Source organism: Phoenix dactylifera, chromosome 7, assembly GCF_051530095.1.
Source record: "Phoenix dactylifera cultivar Ajwa chromosome 7, Ajwa_hap1_PhDact_Kaust_v1.1, whole genome shotgun sequence".
NCBI classification, from domain to species: domain Eukaryota; kingdom Viridiplantae; phylum Streptophyta; class Magnoliopsida; order Arecales; family Arecaceae; genus Phoenix; species Phoenix dactylifera.
In genome coordinates this window covers 31,618,519-31,645,705 of record NC_143196.1, presented here as the reverse complement: position 1 = coordinate 31,645,705, position 27,187 = coordinate 31,618,519, and the positions used below count along the sequence as shown (strand labels likewise).

At 39.6% G+C, this 27,187-nt stretch overlaps 3 protein-coding genes across 3 annotated transcripts; 2 read left to right on the top strand and 1 right to left on the bottom strand.

The window, feature by feature from the left end:
- Positions 1–537: 537 nt before the first annotated feature.
- On the top strand, positions 538–4,055 carry LOC103702126 (uncharacterized). The gene is made up of 5 exons (XM_088701691.2): positions 538–668; positions 2,830–3,002; positions 3,158–3,256; positions 3,369–3,520; positions 3,598–4,055. Exons 2-5 carry the CDS (start codon positions 2,832–2,834, stop codon positions 3,977–3,979), a joined length of 804 nt encoding a protein of 267 aa, XP_088557817.2. The 5' UTR covers positions 538–668; positions 2,830–2,831; the 3' UTR covers positions 3,980–4,055.
- Positions 4,056–9,095: 5,040 nt separating this feature from the next.
- On the top strand, positions 9,096–14,963 carry LOC103702133 (putative lipoxygenase 6). The gene is made up of 9 exons (XM_088701689.2): positions 9,096–9,761; positions 10,096–10,376; positions 10,920–11,157; positions 11,840–12,163; positions 12,719–12,804; positions 12,902–13,009; positions 13,103–13,407; positions 13,573–13,839; positions 13,993–14,963. Exons 1-9 carry the CDS (start codon positions 9,383–9,385, stop codon positions 14,753–14,755), a joined length of 2,751 nt encoding a protein of 916 aa, XP_088557815.2. The 5' UTR covers positions 9,096–9,382; the 3' UTR covers positions 14,756–14,963.
- Positions 14,964–20,786: 5,823 nt separating this feature from the next.
- Positions 20,787–23,333, bottom strand: CCX4 (cation calcium exchanger 4). The gene has a single exon (XM_039127162.3). The coding sequence runs from the start codon at positions 22,965–22,967 to the stop codon at positions 21,039–21,041; it is 1,929 nt and encodes a 642-aa protein (XP_038983090.3). The 5' UTR covers positions 22,968–23,333; the 3' UTR covers positions 20,787–21,038.
- Between the last annotated feature and the right edge of the window lie 3,854 nt (positions 23,334–27,187).

Below are 27,187 nucleotides of genomic sequence, written 5' to 3'. Positions count from 1 at the left end.
GTATGGTGATATTCTTGGGTTACATAAACAAATAAATTTTAATAAAAAAATATCTTATCGTAGGCATGATATAGTCTGGGGACATGTCTCTTCTTTTGTTGGAAAAGCAAAGGAGAGATGATAACAAAGCGAGTTTATGGTTCAACAGTTGGTCAAAGCTAAAAAATATGTGTGTTAAAGGATGACATCATAACGTATGGAAACAAAATAGATTTTTTTTGTAAATAAGAAGATATTAAAATTTAATCGAATAGTTAAATAATGATAATAACAATGAAGGTGGCGATAATAAATAATAAATAATAAATATTTATACTACAAAAATGATAAAATTATTAAATTTATGTCTGCAACTTCCCACAAAAAGGAAAAAAAAGGGATAAAACTAGAACAACAAAAATGATCAATTGAACTGGAATTTGTGACGCAGCTCAAAATAAAAGAACTGGAAATTGTGATGCCAAGTTTTTATTGTGACTAAGATTAAATTTTAATGAAAAGTTGGGGTAGTAAAATACTTTTCTTTATGATAAAATACTTTTTGAAACGTACGGAAACGACGTAAACCGACTTTCGCTTACTTGCTGCTGGGGCATCTAGGTTTTCGTCTTCTCGCCTCTTTCGTTCCGCTTCGATTCGCTCATCTTGCCTCGCCTCAAGCTCTCGAGGTACGTGGCCCGTCTCCAATACCTCTCTCGCGCTCTCTTTCTCTCTGATTAATCTAAAGCTTGCTAAAACTTTTCTTTTTCTAATATGTAGTTGTGATCTTCTTGACTGTGGTTGCTTATTTATAGATCGATGTTTTAGCCGCTCATTAGGTTATGTAATGAACTAGAGTTTTGAGCTCAATCTGTATGGATCAAATAGATCTTTGCCGTGAATCCAAAGTGGCATTTTTTTTCCCATTAAAAACTCATTCTTTCTCCGAAAATATCTGGGTAGATGATTTTTTTTCTTTAATAATACGGCGTATTATTGAATAGGTTGACATCAATGACCAAAGATTTCTATACTTAACCACATCTCTGTTTTCGTTGAGTTGGAAGACAAAGATTGTCTCTTTTTTTTAATTGATTTACTAGTCTTCTGGCCAATGCAATCTGCAATTCATGTCGAAAATTTTTAAAGAGGCAGTGTTTCACTGTGCACTGATTGAGCTTTAGCAGTGATGCAAGGAATGTCTGAGTTGATGATATGAGTTAATTAAGTTTCGCAGACGCGAGGAGCAATGGAGCTTTTAGGTGAGAAGGGGAGGTGGTGATGCAATTGGTCGTCACATTGTCATGTGCTCAACTGCTGGGGGTTTTCCTTGTTTGAGTGATTGAAAAATGGTGGTTCTTTTTCCCCCTTCCTTTTCGAATTGGAGAAGGGGCTGGTTTAGATTTCCTTTCACGGCGTTTCTAGAGATAGGTAGCATATGGAATTATATAGCGGGAAAGCTGTGTGGCGCACTTACCTATTGACATGCATAATGGAGATGTGAATTTGATTTAAACTTCAAAACTTGATTTTTTGGATTATTTTGGCTTTTTATAGATTCTGTTGATAGTCTTGTATGGATTGGCTAGATCAGTTTGCTTTACCATTACAGGCTTAAGCAGGGCCTGAGGAATTCATATGGATCTAAACAACTTCTTGAAAGATCTCAAACTGTGCATGATTTGAGCTGGAAGCTAGAATGGACTTTGTTGCCTAGGTCTTCTAGAGGGAAACCTGGAGGAATTATGGTGCATGGAACACAAGGGATGGTGATAAACCTAATAGAGAAATCAATTCTTGGATGGGAGATTATGATGTTTGTTGCTTGTAGAGAATTGAGTCTTCCTCCTCTTGGTCTTGGCGTCTATCTCTCCAAGGGATTTGAAGTTTTGTGGGCCTTAATTTTGTTGAATATTAGTTGGTGCATGTGAGTTAATTGAAACTAGTGCTTCCTTGTTCCAGGCTCTTTGTCTTTGTTCTGGAAGGGGAAAAAAACCTGCTAATTAGTGGACAACTCAGACAAACAATACAAAACATATGAAACAGAATTAGTGCCAGATAGTCATGCTTTGAGTGATTAGTTCAGCGGCGTAAACGCTGTTTCATGTGAATCTCTATGTGTGTTATTCATTAATACGGCGCTGCTATTTATTTATAACAACGTAATGTGTCCAAGCTTGAATAAAGCATGGTCGAATAATTGACCTAGCTGATTAAATTTGTCTTATTATGAACACCAAACCATCTACTAAGCCTAAATGAGACACTATTGAAAGAGGAATCCGAAAATTACTCCCCTATTCTTATATCCTTGTCCCAGTACATACCGGAGTTATAATCCTTGTTTCAATTCAACCTTTTCAACATAGAAATGGAGGTTAACATGCCGGTTCAAGGTGCCTCAAAGCCCTGCATGCCTCATACGGGCTTCAAAATGGTTCCTTGGCTAGCATATCGACTTGGACATTATCCAATTGCGAGGTGCATGGGATCGGTATAGGCCCACCTTATTTTTGATGAATTATCCTTGAAATTCTTAACTCTTTTGGTCTCGTGTAGCTTGGTTGAGATGGGTGATTTTTAAAACTACAGTCAACCAGTCTTGTTTTGGGAACAAAATATGACCCACTAATCAAAGTTGAGTTGGACCCAAATTGGGGCGCCTTGATTGATCACTGTGTAGCTGTATCTTTTTCAACTGTAACTTTAATCTGCCTATGATGTGTAGTTGTATAATATTTCTCAATAAAAAATTCTTGATTAATGCTAACAATTTTGGTTTTTGTCCTGCTATGTATTATGTGTTGTTTGGTTATAAATCTGATGGACAACTACTGCTGTCACCTGCAGCCATGTATGACAATCTGGGCAATCAGGCTGGGGTGCAGAGACCTCCTGTAAATCCTCAACCAAATCCATTTGGCAATGCATTCTATGGAGCTGGATCTGGACTTATCCGAGGTGGCCTAGGAGCATATGGAGAGAAATTCTTGGGCTCAAGCTCTGAGTTCATGCAAAGCAATGTACAGAATATGTCAATGGAAAATGCACATTAGTACAACACATTATAAATAGAAATTGATAACCTCTCTTTTGCAGTCCGAACTATTTGTAGGCGCCATAAATAACAATATAACATGTCATTATACTTTCTTACTTTTGGCCTCTGGTGTAACAGATTAGCAGGTATTTCTCCAATCCTCAGTATTATTTTCAAGTGAATGACCAGTATGTGAGGAATAAGTTGAAAGTGGTCCTATTGCCATTCCTACACAGGGTAAACTTACTGTTCTCTTTATTGCCTTCACTTTCCTAGTTGATTGCTTCTCCTCCTGCTTAACAAGCTTACAGGACTAATTTCTATTTTCGCTGTATTCTGTTTCATCCAGGGTCATTGGACCAGGATAACTGAGCCAGTTGGTGGCCGGCTTTCCTACAAACCTCCAATCCATGATATAAATGCCCCAGATCTATACATCCCTTTCATGGCCTTTGGCACCTACATTGTTCTCGCAGGATTCTCATTCGGTCTTATGGGAAAGTAAGTCATGTGTATCGTGGCATTTCCCTGCATCTCCGCGCAACAACGGTTACTGATCATAGCTGAATCTCTTGCAGGTTTAGTCCAGAAGCTCTGAGTTTGCAGTTCACAAGGGGATTGGCTGGGTGGTTTATGCAGGTTGCCCTCCTAAAAGGTTTCTTATATTCATTAGGTAGCGGGGAGGCGCCACTGCTTGATGTAGTGGCATATGGTGGGTATGCTTTCACAGGATTGTCCTTGGCTGTGATGGCGAAGATCATCTGGAGTTACTCGTATTACTTCCTGATGCCATGGGTGAGTGTGTGTATGGGGGTGTTTTTAGTGAAGACCATGAAGAGGGTACTTTTCACAGAGATGAGGAGCTACGAGGAGCACTCAAGTAGGCAACACTATCTACTTCTTTTCATGGCCATTGCTCAGTTCCCGTTGCTGTTCTGGCTTGGCAATTTAGGAGCGTGACAAAGTTTGTCCCCGACCACTTTGTTTAGATGATACCTAATAATAATTCTATAATAATTCTTTCTCCTTTTATCTATGTGTGGTTGTGTGCGTGTGATTGTCCTCCTAGATTATTGGGGGTAATCATGGTGTACAGTGGCAGGTAGATATTGCTAACTGAAAAGTTCAGGCTATAACAAGTAAATTGTCTTCCGAAATTGGGATTGATGCTACGTGATGTGTTCTCAGTTTCCTAATATGTGATGTGTTTTAATGTTTGCCGATTGCCTTAATTGAGTGGGTTCGAATATGAAATGAAAAAAAAAACTTTTAATATGTTTTTTAATATGTTCTGGAATTGCGGCTTGAGTTGTGAATGCTGATTTAGTTGAATTGACAATAATTCATATGGGCTGGTTCTCTTCTAGCAATATATTCAGCGGAGAGGTGGTTTAACATCCTCAGAGATAGTTTGTGATCTAATGTTATCTCATGTTCTAGGTCAAGCACTTCAAAATTTATCTCACTTTGGATTGCTGCATTTGAGTGCCGGGGTTTTAGAAAAGTGACTAACTATTTCAATCGCTTCGATCGTTCGAGCAAAGACTAACACTTCATGAATTTATTGAATAAATATTTTTGAGTGGAAAATTGTGTAATTTTTTTCTTTTTTACATAATTTCTAAAAATAATTAATAAACTCTATTTTTATTTTATTTTTTTGAATTTTGAGAGCTGTTGAGTTTTCTCTCTCTCTCTCTCCAGTCCATTTAATAGGTATAAAGATCTTTGTTTAGTAATACATGCTATGTTTTTGCCACATACTTTCATTTGGAGCTAGAGCCGATCATGGTCCGAGTTTGAACATAGAAAATATCAACTTTAAGCTCGATTAACAATGAACATAGTTTAGGCTTACGGTCTGACCCATGATCATCTCTACAATGATTAGATTGTAGCTGAGAAGAAGAAGACGACGACAATTGTCTAGATATATTGAAAAGAAGAAGGAGACAATTGTCCAGATATATTGAAAACAATTAGGTCCCAAAATCTTGCTACCACAGTCCACATATAGTTGAATGCATCTAATTTCCAAAAGTAAAGTCCACAATATACCTTCCTTTATGTCCCAACTCTCAGCAGACATTCATTCAGAAATTGATACTACAAGATTTTCATCACCATGAAAAGCGCTTCAATAATAATACTTAAAGGTATATGTAGATCAGAGGAGAAAAATCACAACCAATCTTAGTGCATGGTCTTCAATATGTTTCCCCCATTTTTACAACATGGTTTGCCCAACAACCAATTGCTATCATGAGCTCCTTCACTTATTTTCGTGGGTGGCTCAGTGACAAGGACGCAGGACCAGGTGGCAGGCTGTATCCTGGACTTTTTCTGTGGTGCCTCTTTTCTTTTCTGGCCCCATCCTCCCCTTCTTTTGCTGGCTCACTGAGGCATTATTGGGCACTTGGCACCGTCAACTTTATAATGCATCTGTCATGTCACATTAAAAAGACGTCCTTTTGATCGACCCAAAAAAAATAAACATCCATTTGTTGGTGCCTTGCATTCCCTATAAGGAAAGCTCTGGTTTAGGATCATTGTAGGAGTTTTTTTTAAAACTTTTTTTTTCTTTTTTTTTTTTGGTGGCAATATCATCGTAACTATGTATAAATATAGATAGGGTCTTGGTCCTCCATCACATAAACATATTAATAACAGGATTGTACTATAGTACACATTGGATGTTACGTGAGCATCCAAAAGTAATCATGTTGTTGAAAAGATGGAATTATATTATTATTTTTTTTTTCATAAATACCCTTTTAAAAATTTAATTTACATGGATACCTCCTTCAAATTTATATTTATTTATGTAGCCGCACTATTTTTGCACAAATGCCCTTTATATAATAGTTCTTCTAACACTGTTATATTTATTTTAATTAAAAATAAAATAAAATTTTGAAATTATTTTTTTATCTTCCATTAAGATCGCCTTATAAATATTTTTTTTTGCACATCTATTTATTAAGAATATTTTAATCATTTTAATTTGAAACCGTTAATTTTTTAACGGTATTAGGTGGTGTGGGTACATATGCAAAAATAAGGATAAAAAAAGATAGAATATCAAAACAAGTGTAGACATATAAATATTAATTTAAGAGAGTATTTATGCAAAATTTGATATTTAGGAGTATATTCATGCAAAAAGATTTTTTTTGTTTTTATTTATTGATAAAAGTAGGAGGATTGACTGCCCGACATTTATTGCTTAGAGATTATATCATCAAAACTTAGATGAATAACACCTATTAACCTCGAAAAATGTTTGCATTGTATCTTGTTTTATAAAATAGTTTTGCCTAGAAACACTCTTTAAGGGGAGCATAAGTCATGCATGCTTAGCAGTCTAGTTAGATCATAGTTATCTAAGTTGCTTAGGATATATATTATTTGTGAGTTGGTATGATAAGTGTATTAATTCACAAGAGGATTCCCTAAGCTTCATAAAATGGGACGATTTTATTTGTAAAGTGCTGCACAATATGTTACTCTTTTCCGCGGGTAACAGCTAAAGATGATGAATCCAACTCAAAACTATGGTTTTAGTGCTCAAGTAGGAACAAAAAATTGTCGGAGCTCTACGTGATATTTGAACAGCCTGATGAGGAAGCAAAGAAAAAATGGCTTTCTATATTTATAATGAGTTTAAAGCCTACGGACTGCTGTGAAATAAGGTTAGGTAAGATAGTAAGGGGAATATTTTTGTGCGCGTGTGTGAGCAATTAAATTTTTATTGTCTAGGAATTAAATTTGATAAATACTTTATTCTATTCTTTATAAAATTAATGATTTGTTAACGGATACCATAATAATACGACTTATAAGGAGCAATGATGTGGTGGCTACGTAGTCATGATCACTTTCAATATATAATTAGACTTGCACATACTGTGTGACACATATGTTTTTTGCAACTTACCATATAACAGCTCAATTTTATAGTAGAATTAGCTCGGCCTTTGGCGGGAGCCGAAGTCGGCCTTGCCAGCTTGGCAGGGCACTGAGGTCGGGCCGACATAGAGGCCACGATGAATATTCGATGTGGTCAGCTTGGTGGGTTCTGATATCGGCCTAGTCTTCTTGACTTTGAGGTCTGCTCAACAGGGCGCCCCGAGCTCAGGTCGGGGTGCGTCATCGCATAGTGCGTCATCGCATAGGGCGCCTCGAATTTGGTCGGAGCGCGTTATCGTATGGGGCACCTCGAGCTCCGGTCGGGGTGCGTCGTTGTATAGGACGCCCCAAACTTGGTCGGAGCTGGTTGTCGTTGTAAACTCCAAAGAAGGTTGTTGCAGATCGTAGCAGTGGAGAGATCCAGGCTAAACCTCGATCCTCCTAAACAGGTCTTTAAGTTTTTCGAAGGCAGAGTTGGGCAAGCCTAACCAGTCCCATTTTTATTAACAAGAAAATGGGAGAGGAGGAGACAACTCATGTTGAGAAGATGGGACCAACTATTTTAACATTAAATCGTATCAAAATGCTGAGCATTGATAAATGGCAATGCCTTTTTTTAAGAGCCAACGTCACCAACCTCGCAGTCAACAAGAAAACCTTAAACCATTGGCTATACATTTGAATCCGGCTAGAAGTTTCCAACCGAGGTCACATTCAAGAGGCTTCAAGTCCTCAAAATCCATGTCCAATTTAATAGGTCCAATGCTTACTGTTCTCCGTCAAACTACGTTTATGGTCACTCTCCAGTGACCGTATAAATTAAAACGAGGCTCCATAAACTCCAAAAGATCCAGTACACCATCCACAAAATAATTTGTCTATTTCCGATGGATCACAATAGGTTATATTGTACCGAAGAGGCAAGAACGCACCGTACGGTCAACTTCTGAGGTCGTGGGATTACCAGGAGTCCCGTCCGATAAGGAAAATTGCAAGAATTTCTTTAAAGTGGGTAATGGACGCTTGCCCACGTTTTTTGTCCAAAACAAGCGGCCTCCGGGCTGCCACGTGGGCGGAGTTTGTCAACGCAGCGCCAGGACCGAAAAACCGAGAACTTTTTTTTGGAAAATTTAACACGGTGGTGGAGGTGGGACGAAATTTCTAAAATGCCCTACTCATTATAATGGCATTGATCCCTCCAAACCTGATGTGTCCTTTAACTTTCCAATATCTTATAAATAAAACCAAAATAATACAATAAAAATATCCAAAAACTATTTATTATTTTATTCTTGAATTAGATGCGGCTAAAAAAAGCATAGCTGTTATCTTGATGAGTTATACATAAATTGTCAATTACTACTGAGCATTTGTCTGAATTGTACTAGGGCAAAAATTTGTAAATTCGATTTTAGTTGAATCCTCTTCAAGTATAATGTAGATACAAAATAGAAATATTGAAATTAGCTCCTCTTAAACTTCAAAGAAGAATTATGATTTTTCTACTGATAATATGAAGATACTTCAAGCCGGTTAAAAAGTTTCTACTAGTATGAATGGTTTATTGAACTTCGCTAGTATCAAAAAAAATACTTCAAGCCGATTTTTCCCAGATAATTCTTATGGCTAATAGTTGTAATATAATTTAAACTTCTATTTTTATATAAATGAAACTTCTATTTCTCTGAATATATTTGCACAAGATTTTAAGGAAAAAAAAATGAATGCCTTTCAATTATAGCTTGACCTAGCTCTTTCACTATACGATGAGCTATGGTAGGTGAGTTTCTTTAAACGATACTAACCACTTACACCAACCAAACTAAGTATTTAATCATAAAATGGATTTCTTGTATTGCAGAGTCTTTGATTCAGGTAGTATAGTTGCTATATTGGCAAACCTGAGTTAATATATTAATTAAGATATATAAAAGAAGGATGTCTGGAACATCATAAAAAAAATTTAATGAACATGACTGAGTTTTGTACCCCATTAAACTTTTCGTTTTGGCCATACATTTTCGTAGGGGACCATTACAGCATTAATCTAAATTTTTGTGGGGGACCTTTACAGCATTAATCTAAGCAATAAGAACATGATCGTCATTCAACCTGCCAAACCGTAATCCCCACTTCGTAGAAATATCCGTTCCCTCACAAATTGACTACTCCCCTGAGGTCTCTCACAAGAAAACAAGAACATTAAACGTGCGGGATTTGGAAACCAGCAGCCACTTTCCACCCTTCCCATCCTGCCCCTCTTCCCCTTCCTCTATTAAAAATCCATCCCACCCCCTTCATCGGCTAAACACTGCGAGATATAACTCCTCCCTCTTTCCCCTCCTCCACTCTTCCAACGCTAAGAAGAACAGAGCAGGAAGAGAGAAGAAGAAGGCTGCAAACTTTTCCCTCAGAATTCCTTGAAGAGGAGAAGAAGAGAGAGAGAGGAAGAGAATGGCTGTTTGCAACGAGATCATGGGCTTCTCACAGATGGAGAGATCATCTTTGGTCCCTGCCCCGAAATTGGATCTGCTCCGAGGTAAACAGAGCAGGCTCTGTTTTGCCTCCCCTGCTCTGGTTTCCGTGGAGCAGACGAGGAGGAGGAGGAGGAGCTCTCGGTCGACGAAGGTGGTGGCGGCAATCAGCGAAGATGTGGTGAATCTTGTGGTGGGCAAGCCGGATCCCGTGAAGTTTTCGGTGAGGGCGGCGTTGACCGTGAGGAGGAAGAGCAAGGAGGATTTTAAGGAGGCTATTGCCAACCACCTCGATGCCTTGTCCGATAAGATCGGCAGGAACGTAGTCTTGCAGCTCATCAGCACTGAGATCGATCCAAGTAAGCTCCTTTTTTTTTTTTTATGTTTTTGTTTTTGTTTTTAGTGCCTATGGTTCTCCTCATCAAATTATCTTTTCTTCTTCCTCTTCTGATGCTTTCGATCAATAACCAAAACAAAAAGTTGGAGCTTTTGGGTGCTCTTTTAAGCCTAAAACAAGTCTCTTTCTTAATCTGCTTTCTGGTAGATCTGTAAAGCGCAACTGGATTTGGTTTTCCTTTTCAGAACTCAAATCAACAAGAACATTATTTATTGTAGGACATTAGATCCTCTTATCCTACTAGCTGTTGGACTTTTCGACAGTCTCCTTCTGTACTGATTGATTCCATCATCTAGGAACCAAGAAGCCGAAGAAGAGCGGCGAGGCGGTGATCAAGGACTGGTTTGAGAAGAAGAATGTGAAGGGGGAGCGCGTGGTCTACACCGCAGAGTTTGTCGTGGACTCGGCCTTTGGTGAGCCTGGGGCCATCACCCTCACTAATCGCCACCAGAGAGAATTCTTCTTGGAGACCGTCGTCGTCGAGGGGTTCTCCTGCGGCCCCGTCCACTTCTTCTGCAACTCATGGGTCCAATCTACCAAGGACCTGCCCACCAAGAGAGTCTTCTTCAGCAACAAGGTCCAAAATCCATACCCACCCTTTGCTCTTAATTACAGCCATGAACAAGGTAGTTGAGTGTCGACATCGATGACTTCGCCATCTTAGTGTTTGTGGTGTAGAGCAACTGATCTAGAGACATCTATCTAAACTTAACTAGTTTATTTTCTAGGAACAACTTGTATCAGTTTTTAGTGTAGGACTAGGTCTTCACAGGATAACATGGTCACCAAACTCCCACATGCTCGCCTTTAGCTTAATATATGGTGCTTCCTGGTATTTAAATGACAAAAATTTTGTGGTGAAGACTAGCAGCTAGGAGTCCAGCATTAGTTACATAGATCTAATGTTTTGTTATAGGAACTCGATGCTAATGAACTACAATATATATTGTTGCTTGCTTAGATAATTAATAAATGTATACATGGTCAATATGGACAGCTTAAAAATGTCAACTTTTCTCAATTGCCTGTCATTACAACCAACATGAAGCAACTTGTCAAGTTGAAGCAGATCTGGCTCTAGGAATTCAGTTGTTGATAGGCCTGTTATGAACATTTGCAGCCTTATTTGCCATCGGAGACGCCGGCAGGACTGAAAGAGCTGAGGAAGGAGGAGCTGAAGGAGCTGAGGGGTGATGGAAAGGGGGTCCGAAAGCTGTCTGATAGGATCTATGATTATGCCACCTACAATGACTTGGGCAATCCGGATAAAGGAATGGAGTTTGTCAGGCCAATTCTTGGGGGAGAGAAGGTGCCGTACCCGCGACGATGCCGGACCGGTCGGCCTCCTACGGATACTAGTGAGTCTTCTTTCCCCTCCATTGCTATCACTGAAAAATTGGAATATGGTGATGGCGTTAGGGAAGTTAATGGGAACTCTAACTTGCAGTGCTACGACAAGCTTTCTCAAAAGTCTGAAATTATTTGTAGATTCTTATATGCGTTCACAAATAGGTGTGAAAATGGGAAAGGTGGTGGGTGTCATGTAGATTCTTGGAACTTCGGTGTTTTTGACCGTCAATGTCTTCCATCTTGAAGTAGTATTACATAGTTCTTGAAATTTGACCGAGTTTCATCTAGGAACAGGTCGTGCTCATTTTGGTAAATGGCTCTTCTAGTCAAGATTGCGACCATGAATATTCCTAGCACCAACTTCTCCACCAAACTACACACTTTGAGCTGTGATTCTGACCCATATAAAATTGGTCGTCACAAATTCATTTGATTACCTCATTTCTTAGGTAAGCTTTCCAAAGTATCAACCACAGATAAACAAAATGAAATTGTCAAATGAAAAATAACCTTGCATCCCCAAGATCATGCTAAAAGCCTAATGTCTAATTATAAACTGGACTGAATATCCTTGTTTTTATTTTACCTTCTCTTCTAATCTCTGTCTTTTTATTATAACCTTGCATCTTTTCTTTGGATCCACAATATCTGTGATAATTAACATAGATGATCATATTGAACATGGAACAGATATGCTAGCTGAGAGTAGAATTGAGAAGCCGCATCCAATATATGTGCCCCGTGATGAGGCCTTTGAAGAGCCGAAGCAAGGTGCCTTCTCGGCAGGAAGGCTCAGGGCTGTGCTCCATAGCCTCATCCCCTCACTCATTGCTTCCATCTCCATCGAGAACCATGACTTCCAGGGCTTCCACCACATTGACAACCTCTACAAGGAGGGTCTTATCCTCAAGCTCGGCCTCCAGGAGCACCTCCTCAGGAAGCTACCTTTTGTTCAGAAGATTCAAGAGTCGAGCGAAGGCTTACTACGCTATGACACCCCAAATATCCTCTCCAGTAAGTACAATCAAATTCTACTTGAATACTCATTTCAAACGGTTATCCAATTAGAAGATTGAGCCATCCACTGTTTTTTTTTAATTATTATTATTGTTTTTGCCCTTAAATCAGTTGCATCACTCGAGCAATTGTTGGATTGTCGAGGTCTAAATTGGCCAAAGTTGTCACGTCCACCTTTTTTTCTTATTTCAGTTTTCAACTACGATTGTGACACATCTTTGAAAGATTAAGCAAACTAAAATATTAAAAAAAAGACTTAATAGACCATGTTGAAATCACCTGTTATTCTAAAAATTAAAGCTGATAGTATGAGATAAATCAATTACCATTTGTTTTAAAAACTTAAGCTAATAAAATGGAATAGATTTATTTATATATTTTATATTTTTTTTATAGACCACAATATCGTATAATACATGCTGAACTCTCATTCGATGCGGCAAGATTGTACTTGCATGGCCACTCGGTCAAGCTAACGTAGCCAATTTAGTGGCATTTGTGTTATTTGACATAAATCCAAGGTTCTATGTTTAAGATATAACTATCTTGCAGAGGACAAATTCGCGTGGCTCCGAGACGACGAATTTGCCCGGCAGGTGGTCGCCGGCATCAACCCCGTAAGCATCGAGAGGCTTCAGGTAATTACTAAGAAATCATAAGGGTATTTTTGTCATTCAAAATTGCACAGGCCCAACAGTAGTTAACTGAAAAACGGAGGGGCATTTTCGTCTACAGGTCTTTCCCCCTGTCAGCAAACTGGATCCTGCAGTCTACGGTCCCCCAGAATCCGCCATAACGGAGGCCCACATCGCCGGGCAGCTTAATGGGCTGACCGTCCAAGAGGTACCCGATCGAAACACCCTCATCTTTCAATCCGAATTACATGCAACGCCATTATCTTATCTATATCCAACTTTCCTTTTATATTTAATGAAGGCATTGGAAGAGAAGAAGTTGTTCATGGTGGACTACCACGACATATATCTACCGTTCATCGAGCGGATCAACGGGCTGGACGGCCGGAAGGCATATGCGACCCGGACCCTCTTCTTCTTGACACCCATGGGGACATTGAAGCCCGTGGCGATTGAATTGGGCCTTCCTCCGGTACTGCCTGGTGAGGCCCGGCCCAGCATGGTTTTGACACCGCCCTGCGACGCCACCACTCATTGGCAATGGATGCTCGCCAAGTCCCATGTCTGCTCCAATGACGCCGGCGTCCACCAGCTCGTCAACCACTGGTATATAAAATAAATATTCCTTATTAGAATGAAAACGATGACCATTTCATCTGGAAATAAAGCATTGAACAGTTACAATGGATGTTATTAGCTGCTATAGCAGTTGTTATTTTAACTTTTTAATGCTAATCTCATATATATGGATTTGTGCGTCTTATTACGTAGGTTGCGGACGCATGCAGTCATGGAGCCGTTTATACTGGCAGCGCACAGGCAGTTGAGCACGCTGCATCCGGTGTTCAAGCTGCTGCATCCCCACATGAGATACACGCTGGAGATCAACGCGCTGGCGAGGCAGAGCCTTATCAACGCCGAGGGGGTGATCGAGTCGTGCTTTACTCCTGGCCCCTACTGCATGGATATTAGTGCGGCCTACTACCGGGATTTATGGAGATTCGACTTGGAGGGTCTCCCGGCTGATCTAATACGCAGGTACATGCCATTTCCCGTCTCTCTCCCTCTCTTTTCTCTGATCGGATGACACTGAATCCATGGCTGGAACAAATATCAAGTTTTGCATGCAAACGTTAAGAATTGGACGTGTAATAAATATTAAGGTACGTATCATGTAAACTTTGATCACAGGGGCATGGCTGTCGAGGACCCGACGCAACCCCACGGGCTCCGTCTCCTGATCGAGGACTACCCCTACGCCGACGACGGCCTACTCCTCTGGTCCGCCATCCAAAGCTGGGTCCGGTCCTACGTCGAGTGCTACTACCCGGACCCGGCCCGCGTCCGGTCCGACACGGAGCTCCAGGCCTGGTATCACGAGTGCATCCACGTGGGCCACGCCGACAAGCGTCACGCCCCCTGGTGGCCTCCGCTCGACTCCCCCGCCGATCTCGTCGCCGTCCTCACCACCCTCATCTGGCTCGCCTCGGCTCAGCACGCCGCGCTAAACTTCGGCCAGTACCCGCTCGGCGGCTACGTCCCGAGCCGCCCCCCCTTGATGCGCCGATTAGTTCCCGATCCCGAGCGGGACCCGGCCGAGTACGCGGCGTTCCTCGCCGACCCGCACCGGTTTTTCCTCTCGGCGATGCCGACTATATTGCAGGCGACCAAGTTCATGGCGGTGGTGGACACGTTGTCGACGCACTCGCCGGACGAGGAGTATTTGGGGGAGAGGCAGCAGCCGGGGACGTGGACGGCCGACGCGGCGGCGGTGGCGGGGTTCCGGGAGTTTGCGGCGGAGATGGGGCGGGTCGAGGAGGAGATCCGCCGGCGGAACGCCGACCCGAGGCGGCGCAACCGGTACGGGGCCGGAGTGCTGCCATACGAACTGCTTGCCCCCACCTCCGGCCCCGGCGTCACCTGCCGCGGCGTGCCCAACAGCGTCTCCATTTAGACTTTCGAGGCGGTGACTGGAACTACGATTTTTTGGTTTCTTATTAATTTTGGCTAGCAGAGGGGTTTTTATTTATTTCATCATACTTCTTAAGGAGGACTATAATGTAATTACAACCTGGCGAAGGACTAGATTGTAATTATGTAGATGGTACCGGAAATTGGCTCGAACTTACTTGTGGTAATGCAGCCTGGTAAATTGATTGAGATATAGTGGGCATTTAAATAGCCTCAGTGGAACCTTTCTAGTGCTGTGACAGTACACTATGAAAAATTTAGGTCAGTAATCTTTGCTTCTCCACCGAACATTTTGGTATAAGTAATCACAAATCATATTTTTGTTCCCAAATTCTTCGGATCCCGGCATTTGATGAATGGTGTCTTTGCTATACCACAAAGCAGTCTCAGTTTATTCCAGCCAAAAAGCAAGCAGAGATTGAAGAGTCACAGCCATGTACAATCAAACAAATTTGCTCTAAACACCAATATATAATATGTAGCACATGCAATGTACATATCTTATTGGTGGAGCTTGGGGAAAAAAAAAACATAAAAACAATGTTGTGAGATTTATTATTTTAAGAGAAGAGAAAAGGAGAGCTGTTCACGGGATGCGAAAGATGCATCAAAATCAATTGTCTTAAAAGTAGAGATTGAAAATTGGGTTTATACAAGCCATGACAAACAGGGATTACACAAGCAGAGATGTGGTTTTGTGATGAGTATATTTCTAGCAGCATGATGTTGGTGTCATTGATCGATGTCATATTCATCTTAAGGAAGGCCAGCATTTAAGATTTTGCTGACAGGCTTAGCATATCAGAAGAGCATGCAGAGCTGTAGAAGCGCATGGATCCTTTGCTTCATCAAAGAAGATGGAAACGTGAGAAAGCACGAGAAAGAATGAGATGAAGAGGGAAGATGACAATTAACAGTAGCTTCCATTCAATAGCTTTGTGCAACATTTGCAAGCTTTCACCCTATTCCCATTCAAATTCAAAGACAAAATGTCATTCCAATTGTCAGACAATATATCGATGAACAGACAGCTATTGGAAGATGTAATTTGGATTTCATGACCCGTAGGAGGATAACAATATATCAAGGTTTGAAAACAAGGGCATATTTAAGTGGTGATCTGAATTTGTCTGCCTACACAAGGGGGCAAATATAACTATGCAGCAAGATGTAGAAAATAGATGACAGGATGTCATTTTGGCAACTTGAATGCTTATGAAATGTCAAGATGGATCTTAAGACATGTCCCATGGTTAGATGATTTGCTTCCTCTGGTTGCTTGAGGTGCAAAGCTATAGAAAGCTGATGACTGGATGCCTCCAGTAGATGCAGGGGTCCAGTTTGTCCCATGATTCCTTGGAGCATATCACATAGTCTGTTGTGGCAGACAAGGATTAATTATGATCGACATAAAGTTAAAAATGTGTTGAAGAAAGGCCAAAATTGTCGAAACATTGTATAAGAAACAAAAATATCCATAAAAACAAGGAAAATTAATTGTCAGTTGCTGAATAGCTGATCAATAGAAAAGTATTGTGTGATCAACCCACACATGATAAGTAGAGGCGTCCAAGAGTACTTCAAAGCTTTCAGGAATAAAGAATAGTTAAGCTCATAAGTTTTTGTGGCTTCCTAGAATTTAGCATCTGCTCCATCTCTTTGATTGCAGTCAGCAGATCCGTAATTTTCAAAGGAAAACAACATCAACTTGCTCCTTTCAAATGCCATTCCTCACATTTTTTCGAACACAAAGAATACACATAACTCCCTTGCTTCCAGACACCAATTGAATTCATATGCTTACGTAAAGTCAATATCCATGAATCTGTTCAGATCTGGAATAAACTGTGCAAAAATATGAAAATAATTAAGATAAGGCTGGAGAAAACTACAAAAGGTCATTGAGCCCATGACCAATGGGGCATATCTTTAGCTCAAGGTCGAACAAAAATTTGCAAAAGAATAAGAGAGAACATGAAATGAAAATGTCTGAATTTCTATTCCCGCTGAAAAGTTCTCTGTTACAGAAGCAAGAATGCCTCCCTAATCTCTAAACATCCCTTAATTTCTTGTCAAGACAGGATTCAGGATTCCTAATGGCATAAGGACTCTACGATAAATCTTTTCCGGAGAAAAGAAAAGAATAAAAATATGAACTTTCATAGATGCATGATCAAAAGGAATGGATGGGATATATAGAGCAGCCAGTAAAAGGCTTTCCTCCTAATGCAAGCCCTTCAAGATCTGTCACCAATACTTGTTTCTTTCTCAAGTCCAAGTGGGATCCTGCTCATTTTAGCTTTCCCCTCAGTTAAGTGGATTGGCCCACCCTTTTCAGATTTTTGTAGAAAAGAAATGAGGGTCCATCATTACCTTAGTACTTACAGATGCCCCCTACCCATGTGAGGGAGCACATGAGAGACAGATCCTTATTCTCAACCATTTATCATCTAACCACCAGAAAACTCTTTAGAAAACCCACAAAGAATTGCGAAATTATATGAATGAATTTCTAATACCCTAAGGACAGCAAATAAAATTGAAAATCGGTGCTTCAATTCCAATTTCATCCTCCTTTTGACCCAACCATGCTCTTTGATCATGACTGCACAGAAAAGGCAACTCTATATCTGACTCTCCATTCTTCTGTATTACTGGAACAAGAGTAGATAAAAATAATGACAATGCCGCAACTTTGACACCAGTTTTAGTTAAATCCTCATTCTCATTTCTCATCCAATTGTGCAATGTGTTTCAGTAATTTTGCAATAATCACGGTTTCCAGCCTCCTAGTTGGCGTTTTAAGTTCATCACAAAGCCCTCTCTTGCCTGCAATTGCCTTGGCTAGGATTTCAACACCAATTATCCAAAGAGTTCATGTAAAGTTAATTTCTAGTTGGAAAAAATCTACTGGTTCCTTCCATGGATCCTTATTGTGCTAGTATTGTGCTCTCTAGCCAACCCAACATTAATGGGAAAGACGTTGAGATGATAATTCTCTAAACTTTTGTCCACAATTCCAATTCGGCACTAAAATCTTCCTCATCCCATAAATTAAGATCATATCATTTGCAGATAACATATAATAAGAGTAAATCAACAATAGTTTATAAGACCAAGAACAACTATGCCTTCCAAACAATATCCTTAATCATCTCAGTGCACACCTTTACCATTTATTTTGGATGAAGGATGGATTGGAGGAAGGATGGACGGGTCTTTTATCCATCCTTCCGTGTGTTTGGTGAAACATGGAAGGATGGATAGGAATGATTCCCTCTTCTGTATGGTATAAGAGCAATAAAAGGAAGGATGGATGATATTTATATGACATTTTTATTAAACTACTATTTGATAAAAAAGTATGATTATTATCAGTTTAAAACACTTATTTATACTAAAGAAGCAGAAAATATATAAACTTATAATTTTTATAATTTATAATTATTTTAAAATTATATACATTATTCAATTTTAATTTAATTTAATTTAATAAATAATTTTATAGATTAATTATCTATGAATTAATTTATTTATATATTAATTACATAGATTAACTAATTAATTTATAATTTTAATTTAAATAGTTAAATAATTTTATATAAATAGTTAACTAAAAATAGTGAATTAGAAGAAGTGTTAGAGTTTTTTCAAAATATTAATGAGTAATTCCGTCAACGTAGAAATCCATCCCTTACATGCTCCATCCATCTTTCCTTGTATCCTTCCAAATTGGGAGGATGCAAATTAGTGAGCCAGGATGGATGGATAATCCCTCCTTTTCATCCATCCTTTTTAGGATTTGAACCAAACACTAGATGGGGGCCATCTATCCTTCCAATCCGATCCATCCTCACTCTCATGACCCCAACCAAATATAAGGTTAGTGCACCTATAGAAAATAACACCCAAATTACTTATTGTAAATTCTAGCTTTTAGTTTCTCCAAGTCAATAAAACTAGGTTTAGATTCTATTCATCTCTCTAGATCTTTCATTAAGCCTAAGCAAGAGAACAGTATCCATGCCTTACCTTCATAGCACATGGTATACAACATGTAAGATCAACTTCATGACAGGCGGTATTGGTACGCATACCACTTCATGCTTATAGAAGATTCCACCATCATACTTATTCTTCCGATCATCATTCAATCTCCTCACTGTAGAGATCTGATTCAGAAGCTAGTTCACCAAATTTTTCCTCCAAACAAGCTATTTATAAAACCAAATCAGCCTCTAGAATGATTTCATGGTTGCAACTTATTGAAGGTATAATATGCATGACAAGTCTTTGACCTCATTATAACAAGCTAATATTCCAACTAATTATTTATAACAACCATGCTCATTTTACCAGTGATCACTTAAGACTTGCTTTGCTCAATACTAAATTTAGTGAACAAGAGAAATTATCTTCAATTTAACATTTTCCAACTATCTACTCAAGCTAATTGTAATTACAGTCGAGGAAAACATCAACTTTAGTTTCCATCCTTTCTAATTTCCATTGAGAAGATCATCATATGAAGCAGATTAATTTTCTTCATCAGTCATTTTGCCTTCGTCTAATTATCTTCGTCTTGTTTTTGCATATACTAAACAACAGATTCATTAATCCAATTTGCTACAATTTTCCTTACTCTTTTAGGAAGGCCTTCACTTTTGATCATGCAAAACTTTCAATGCATTTTTTTCTTTTGGGACAAAATGCTAAAAATGTTTGTAAACAAGTTGTATATAACATGATCAAGGGTTTAAATCTCAGTATTGGGCCCCATCCCATTATGCTTCTTGGATAATAAGGTCTCAGGATGGGACAGTATAGTCGAGACATACTAAAATAGTCAATAACAACAAGAAGAAAAAGAAAAATAAATAAAAGAATTGCATGCTGATCCATCTCGTTCCAGCCCAATCCCAAGTGTTGGATGCAATTAGAACAATTGGGATGGACCAAAACAATCAGGCATCTCAGTTCAAGAGAATCAATGTCCTGAGTCTCAGTTTCCTGTCCGAATGATACGGTACTGATAATATTGTCCCATTTTAGTTGGACTTAAATCCTTGCATGAAACTTTTTTTTGGCCATTGTTGGGTCTCTTTGCATGAAGAAGAGTACTAGGATAACTTACAACTCCCAGTTCACCAAGTCCATCTTTGCCTTCTAGCCAATGAATCTTCACGAAGATCATTGCCCTCCAAAAAGATTTGGAACCTGCAGAGGAGCATATACTTCAAGCAAACGTTCACTTTCTTCACCAACCAATGAAGGAACATTTTAGCTCACCATTGAAGATTTCAGATGCCATAGAACTTATTGAAAACAGAATTAGAATCATTATAAAATGGAGTTCAAATGAATTTCATGTCTTGCCCTCAACAAGAAGAAGGTCAGTAATGCCAGCAAGTGGTATTACCAAAAAGTGTACAGGATAGACCTTTTTTTACCTTCTATGTATAAGTATGAAAAATTAGCAATAGACGCTACTTCCACATTCCAGTTAAAGCCTTGCTTGTTTATAAGATGAAAGTCACAGACAAAATAACTTTCCTAGAGAATATAAAAATGATGCATAGTGCTTTATTAATCAATGATTCATGTAAGCATGAAGTTTCGTGAAAATGAAATTTGCTTTAATCAGCAATAAAGGTAAATCTGTTAAGAGGGGAACAAAGCAAAGAGAATCTATCTTGATTCTTTGCTGAAAAACGGTTTGCGTGGTTCATGGAACCACTTATCCAATTTGACAGACAAAATATTGACTTAGTCCTTAGAAGATCATCAATACAATAATTATGATGGATAATCTAACTAAAACAAAAGCCACTAAACTAAAACAATGCAAGAAAGCTACCATTTACATGAGAACGGTATTGGAGAAAAAGGCTTACCAGGCCTCATAGGTCAGCACTGAGGGAGTTGTTTATCTACAAATCATAGAACCAACTCAACGTTCCACAACAAGTGCAGCAATTAGAACAACCATTAAGTAAGCCCATGACAAAAGTGTAGAAGGGAGAATAACTGAAATCAGATGTGATTCAAATAAATCTATGCAATTTCTCTCAATTTTCTTATGTATATGCAGCTAGCTAGTTACAGCAATTGTTTGATCAATGGTTTCAATACAACATGATCATCATACACAAAGCTCCATCAAATCATGAGTTTCCTGTTCATGTTGACAAGTGCATCCTGTATGTTTGAGGAATTCATACTCCTTTCCCTGATAGAACTAGAAAGCATCAATATAAACCAGCCAACTACAAGATTCCCATTGCATGGCTCAGCCTGACAGAGAGAAATGTTAGATACAGAGATATTAGGCCAAAACCCAGCATCTTGTTTGGGCGCATGTCGCTCCGTGGTAAGATAACAAGAGCCCAGATGAGTCCTGACATGAGGAAACCTATTGTATAAACCAAGGTCCTATCATGTGGGAGCTCATAAGAAGCAGGCACCGTCGATGATGCCTTAAGCAACATTGACATCCCTAAACCAGCAAGTGTGTTGAACATAGGCCCAGCATAGCATCCCGACATGGCAATCTGCACTCCATCTCCACCATTCATAGCCAAAGCAACATTTGACATCAAATCACCCATTGAATTACCCCATGCCAATACTGTCAGTCCAAGAATAGATGGATTAATGCCCAAGATTACACCAAAGGCCACCAAAAGCGCAACTAACTCATTAGCAACAATATAGAACCACACTATACTCATTATAAAACCTCCTACTACCCATGGAAACAAAAACCTTCTTGGTGGGCGATCAGTGTTCGTGTATAGGAAAGCAAGAGATGCAAGTGCAACACCAATGATACCACCTACGACATAAGCAGCTATACTGCCTTTGGAGCTCTCACTCTCATGATTGTTCCATAGAAATGCCAACAGAAGAGGTGCTAAAAAAGCACTAGCAACCGCATATCCTTTTGACCACCTTTCTTCCTCAACAATTGGAATTGTTAACCTTCTTGGAACAGACAAAGGCATCTCCATCCAGAAAATTAACTTGGAACAAGAGAGAAATGAAGTTTCCACCTGTCCTTCATCACTCCAACCCCATAAAGGCCTAGCATTCTCAAAGGAATTAGGCCTACTGCCCTGATTCGAATAAATAGCCACATGTGAAGCCCACATCCACTGAGGTAATGAAGCATGCCATCGTGGCATCTCATCATCAATATTTTCTTCCAGAAGAGAGCTGTAAATAGATTCATTCTCTTCAATACTGTGAGAAAAGATGCTCCCTCTTAGTGGAAGCAATGGAGTCACTATATCCAATTTCAACATCCGAGCATGCTTCCTTAATATCTCATTGGCCGCCACAGTGAATGCATAAACTGCGTAAATGGAAACAAACATGAATGCTCCCCAAACAGGCACACTCCCAACAATCAAGATCACGGACAAAGACACCAACGTCAACATGAAGAAGGCAATATCTCGCATGAAACATTTCCTATCAATCTGAACATTCTTCTCCGCAACGCATAATGAGACGGCCCCAACAACTATGCAAGTAACAAAGACTGCTCCACCCAATACACTATTGAGACCAACATCTCCATTGCCGGTCCCCACGAAAGATGCTATGCTAGCAAAGACATCAGGAGCGCCATTTCCAAGTGGGAGGAGGGTAACCCCAGCAACGGTCGCAGGAAGCTTCAGTAAGCTGGAGAGCTTCTCTAGATTACAACAGAAGTAATCGGCAGCCGTATTTCCCAGCATATAGAACAGAGCTGCTAGCCATAGGCCAAGCATGGCGAAGCCCAAAGCACGAAATTTCTCGCAATTGCAGTAGAAAAAGGTGACGTAATCAATGAATCCACCGGAATGGCACTGCCGATGGGCCATCAAGAAGTCACACTGGGTGGCAAATCCCTCGTGCTGGGCTAGTCCAATGCACGATTCCGTGGGATTCCCAAAGGATTCAGAATTCTCATTCATCCCATCAATTTGGGCGGCCCCATTGGTTGAGTTGGTGAGAGGAACCTCCAAGATCCGGCGATGAGGAAAAAGATTGAATTTTGAAACCCAAGAGGAGGAAAAATTGGACTTTCGGTGGAGGAAAGGGTTCCTGAGAACGTCCTCTTTGTTGTAGAAGAAGAAGAGCAGTACCAGAGCACATAAACCATTGAAAACCGCACGAAATCTCCCAGGACGCCTGGCGATCACCCCCATTCCAATATCTCCAGCTGATTCCGTAATAACCCTAAATCAGAGATCTAGGGTTTGGATGCATGCGAATCCCAAAAAATCAAAACCCTAGGGTTTCGAATGGGAGGATCGTGCGATGGGGGAGAGAGTGGATTCGTTGGAAAATTTAGAGATGTAGGAAGCAAAAGAGGGGGGTTTGGGATGGAATTAGGGTTTCGGAGAAGCGAACCGAGGCGACCAGAGGCGAAGCTTCTCACGTGTTGAGTCGGAGGGGACGAAAGGGAACGCACTTGCCTCTTCCGCCGCGTGTTTTGCGTGTAAGAACTTGGAGGCGAGGATGGTATAATTACCGGGCGGTTAGCAGAAAATTTACCGTAGTCCATATGGGCTGGGCCTGGGGACAATATCCAAGTTTTTGGGCACTTTGCAGAAGGAGCCCAAAAATTTGAGAGAGATTTTGTTTTATTAAAAAAAATCAACCACTTGAAAACGTTATTTGATTTAATACCAATTAACTCTTTGTATCTCTTCCTTTGCCTTGTTCCTTTCATAGGCGAGTTTTAGGTGCAATTAGGCCAAGAAATCATTCTGTTATCCCATGGTGAATCACATGCCATTGTCCACATATTTTGGGAGAAGCTAGAAAAATCTAGCTTCTGTGTTTTCAATCTCTTTTTATAAAGCAGAAGCAACACCAGACATGCCCGAGCATCATTGTAGCTGCTGCATATGCAATCCATCCTCGTTAATGCATGCCTTTCAACTCATGCTCATGATCATGACAAGCCTAGGCATCATTGTGGCTACTGCATCCTTAATCCACTCTTAATTCATTATACCTTGGAAGCTTTTCAACTCATGCTCATAATAATACGCATTATAACTTCAGCCATTGCCATTCCCTATGAATAATGTAAAGCTAGAACAAGATAAAGCATCCTTTTTATTTGCTGAGTTTTGTGTTCACCATGCAAACAATATGCAGGACTCGAGGTTCGGTAAGCCAACCAACCCTAGGATTCGGTGCATGATTTTCATCATCTTCAATCCTTACATTGCATGGAAATTTAAGTAGTATTGTCTGCGCATGTGATGAATAAATTATGTTTACTTTTCGAGAAAAATATTGTTATGTGGCCCAACACATTTCCTCCACCCCTGATTCTCAGCATGGCATGGTATGGGGAGAGGTTTGGTGCCATGTGCATGGAGTTGATTGCTGGCCCTTTTTTGAGTGTCACACCAGAATCATGTTCAAATGGAAACAAAATGGAGACCTGCATTGAGCTCTGTGGGTTTTCTCTTTATATGTATATAAAGTACAAGAAGATCTCAAATCAGGCCTAATAAATAAGCCTTAAACATGTAAGTCCAATGAAAGTTTAGTTTGGAAATTATTTAATTTGGAGGAAGTCAAGGGATTGATGCTTGTTAAGGTCCCTTGGAATTTATAAAATTTTCTAGGCCATGGTGCCTTTTGTCATAGTAACAAACATCATAGGAAGTCTAGCAGAGCATAGCTAATTTAGCCTATTTAAGTTCTGCCTTCGCATCTCTTTCAAGACTCAATTATTACCTCCCTCCACCCCTGACCAAAAAATGAAATGCTAGAATTCAGCCACCCCTGATACTAATTTATGTCTCAAATGGACCAACTTCTAAAGACTCTTTTAATCATTCTGCGAGACTCATTAATTCATAGATTACTTTCAAAAAATCTACATGGCATCCATCAAAATTTGTTGATATTGTTGAGGTTGTGTTCTTTTCTTGCACATACTATTCCATAGGAATAGGATGGTATACGGCTACATCAATCTTTTGTTGTACGTTTATATGACTCTAATTGTTTTCACTTTGCAACTTGACCTAGAGTTCATTTCCTAACTGCCTGCAAACAAGTGCTTTTCCCACCTTAAATTAAAATTTGTCATTTATGCTGATAGCTGTTCCATAATGATCTTTTGCATTGTGTTGGATGTTTATTTATAAGAACTAGATCCTGAACAGACATTTCCTTCTAGACATAATGAAGGAATCAAGTTTTGCGAGCCAGAGTCAATAAAAATTAGTTTGGCGAGTTCAATCAGATTTCTCCCTGCGACTTTTAATGCTACTTGTGTCCTTCAATATAGTGCCAGCCAATGATCTCTCAAGTTTCATTGCCACTTCAATCGTCTCACTTCCAACTTGTAAGCCAAGTTCTGGTTCAACGGTTTGCTTGTCTTCGTTCCAAGTGTGTGATATGTAATTTGTGTTGCGTGGAGTAAAGAAAACAAGCAGCCTCTCCATTACATCTTAATAATTTTATATCAAAAATTTTTGTTTGCTTTATGTAAGATCGACCAATGCCATGGTTCGCATTCAGCATCCATGACGTAGTAGATAAACATTGAGTAACATTTTAAGTGAGACTTGCGAGAAAAACGACAGAATACTTTACATCTAGGAACTCAGTGAAACTTCTCACTAAAGTTCAGGAAACTTAGTCATGGTCTCATGGAATTGTCTATAGAAAAGCTAGTATTATACTCGATTATTTAACGATGACAATAATGATATGATTAAAAAAGCTGGATATTTTTTTTTAGTTGCAGTTTATTCAGAAGGTTTGAACTCCATTTCTAATAAAATACATCCACATTAGTAGGCTGGGAATATTGAATTCTGTATTCAGATATTTGAAGATTCCCCACATGATATTTGTCCTCGATGACAATGGGTTGTGCCCGTGCATGTCAAATGGAAGGTTTTCGTATCTACATCAAGTGGGCTCCATGCTGATGTGGATCCATCAATGGCACGTTCTGAGGAAATTTCTTCAGTGGAAGTTGCAACCAGCCTTCTCCATCTATTTATAAAGGAATATCATGGTTGTGGTATGTGACAAGTTTTCATTAATGGAGGATCAATATTGACAAGTAGAGAATGACTAAAAAAGATATTCTACTAGCAGGAGCTAGGGATGACTGGATTGTTTAATAAGTAATGATTGAATGATGAGTCACGCGGTTGCTTTAGGTTTTATTAAATTAAACCTAATGGCGTGCGAATATACTTGGAGCAAAGAGGAGAGCATTGAGTATATTGATATGATCAAGTTTGATAAAGCCATTGTAATGCAAAGGTTATTGATGCTGTGAGGACCCATACGGGCATGGGTTTAGTTCTACATCAGTTATTCGTTGGATAGATTTTGGGTACTGATACAGGATCAAAGAATCCAAATAAAACTTTCCGACTAGCTATTTTGGGTGAGGTCCTAGGTTGTGACCGATGGTATTAGAGCAAACCCTACGCATAACCTATGTGGACTAAGGAACACCTCAGTACTGATCCAGTGGGGCTGACCACAGACCGATCGTAGTGTTTGTGATTATATTTGAATGGATGTGAATCCTTAGCCTGACGAGGACGTCAGGGCTTGAACGAGGGGAGTATGTGAGGACCCATGCAGGCATGTGTTTAGTCCTACATCGGTTATTCGCTGGATAGATCTTGGGTACTTATACAGAATCAAGGAACCCAATAAAACCTTCCGAATAACCATTTTGGGTGAGATCCTGGATTGTGACAGATGTTTGAGGTTCTAATTGCTTTTTTTGGTTGCTAAGACTTTTGTAATTTGTACTAATATCGACTATCCTGAGCTTAAGGAAGCAATGGATGTTTAATTGCGACGAACCGTTATGTTTTGGTAGGAGAAAGAGGGTTGAGCCTCTTTTAGAAGATGATCAAAACCTAATGGAATCCATGTATAATCTTGTTGCAACTTATAGCTTCTCATGAACACTCTCTCCTTTCCTTTTTTTTTAATATAATTTTCTTGTTGAATCAGAATGTAAAACTTGATTACCCTTAATGCAAAAGATTACCAAAAATTCCTTGCTTTCATTGGCGACGACTAAAAAGGAATCGCCTTTTCGCAAAAAAATGAGTGGCCATGGAGAGTCTCAGTCACCCCCACCCGGATGCCTTCCTTGTTCCAACCTTCTTGCACCGTTTAATGAATGGACATTAAACACTATTCTTGCAATTATCACTTCTTCCATGGCATTTTCAGAATTCAGCTACATAATGGGTTATTTGTTCTCATACACCTACTGGGTGTTGTCGAAGAAACATGCACATCCATGTGACATGCACGAGGCCACATGCATCTTGACTGATATGTGGTTGATCCGGCAAACATCAAAACCAACCGACCTTAGCATATCAAGCTTGGCATTCTACATGTTTTTTTT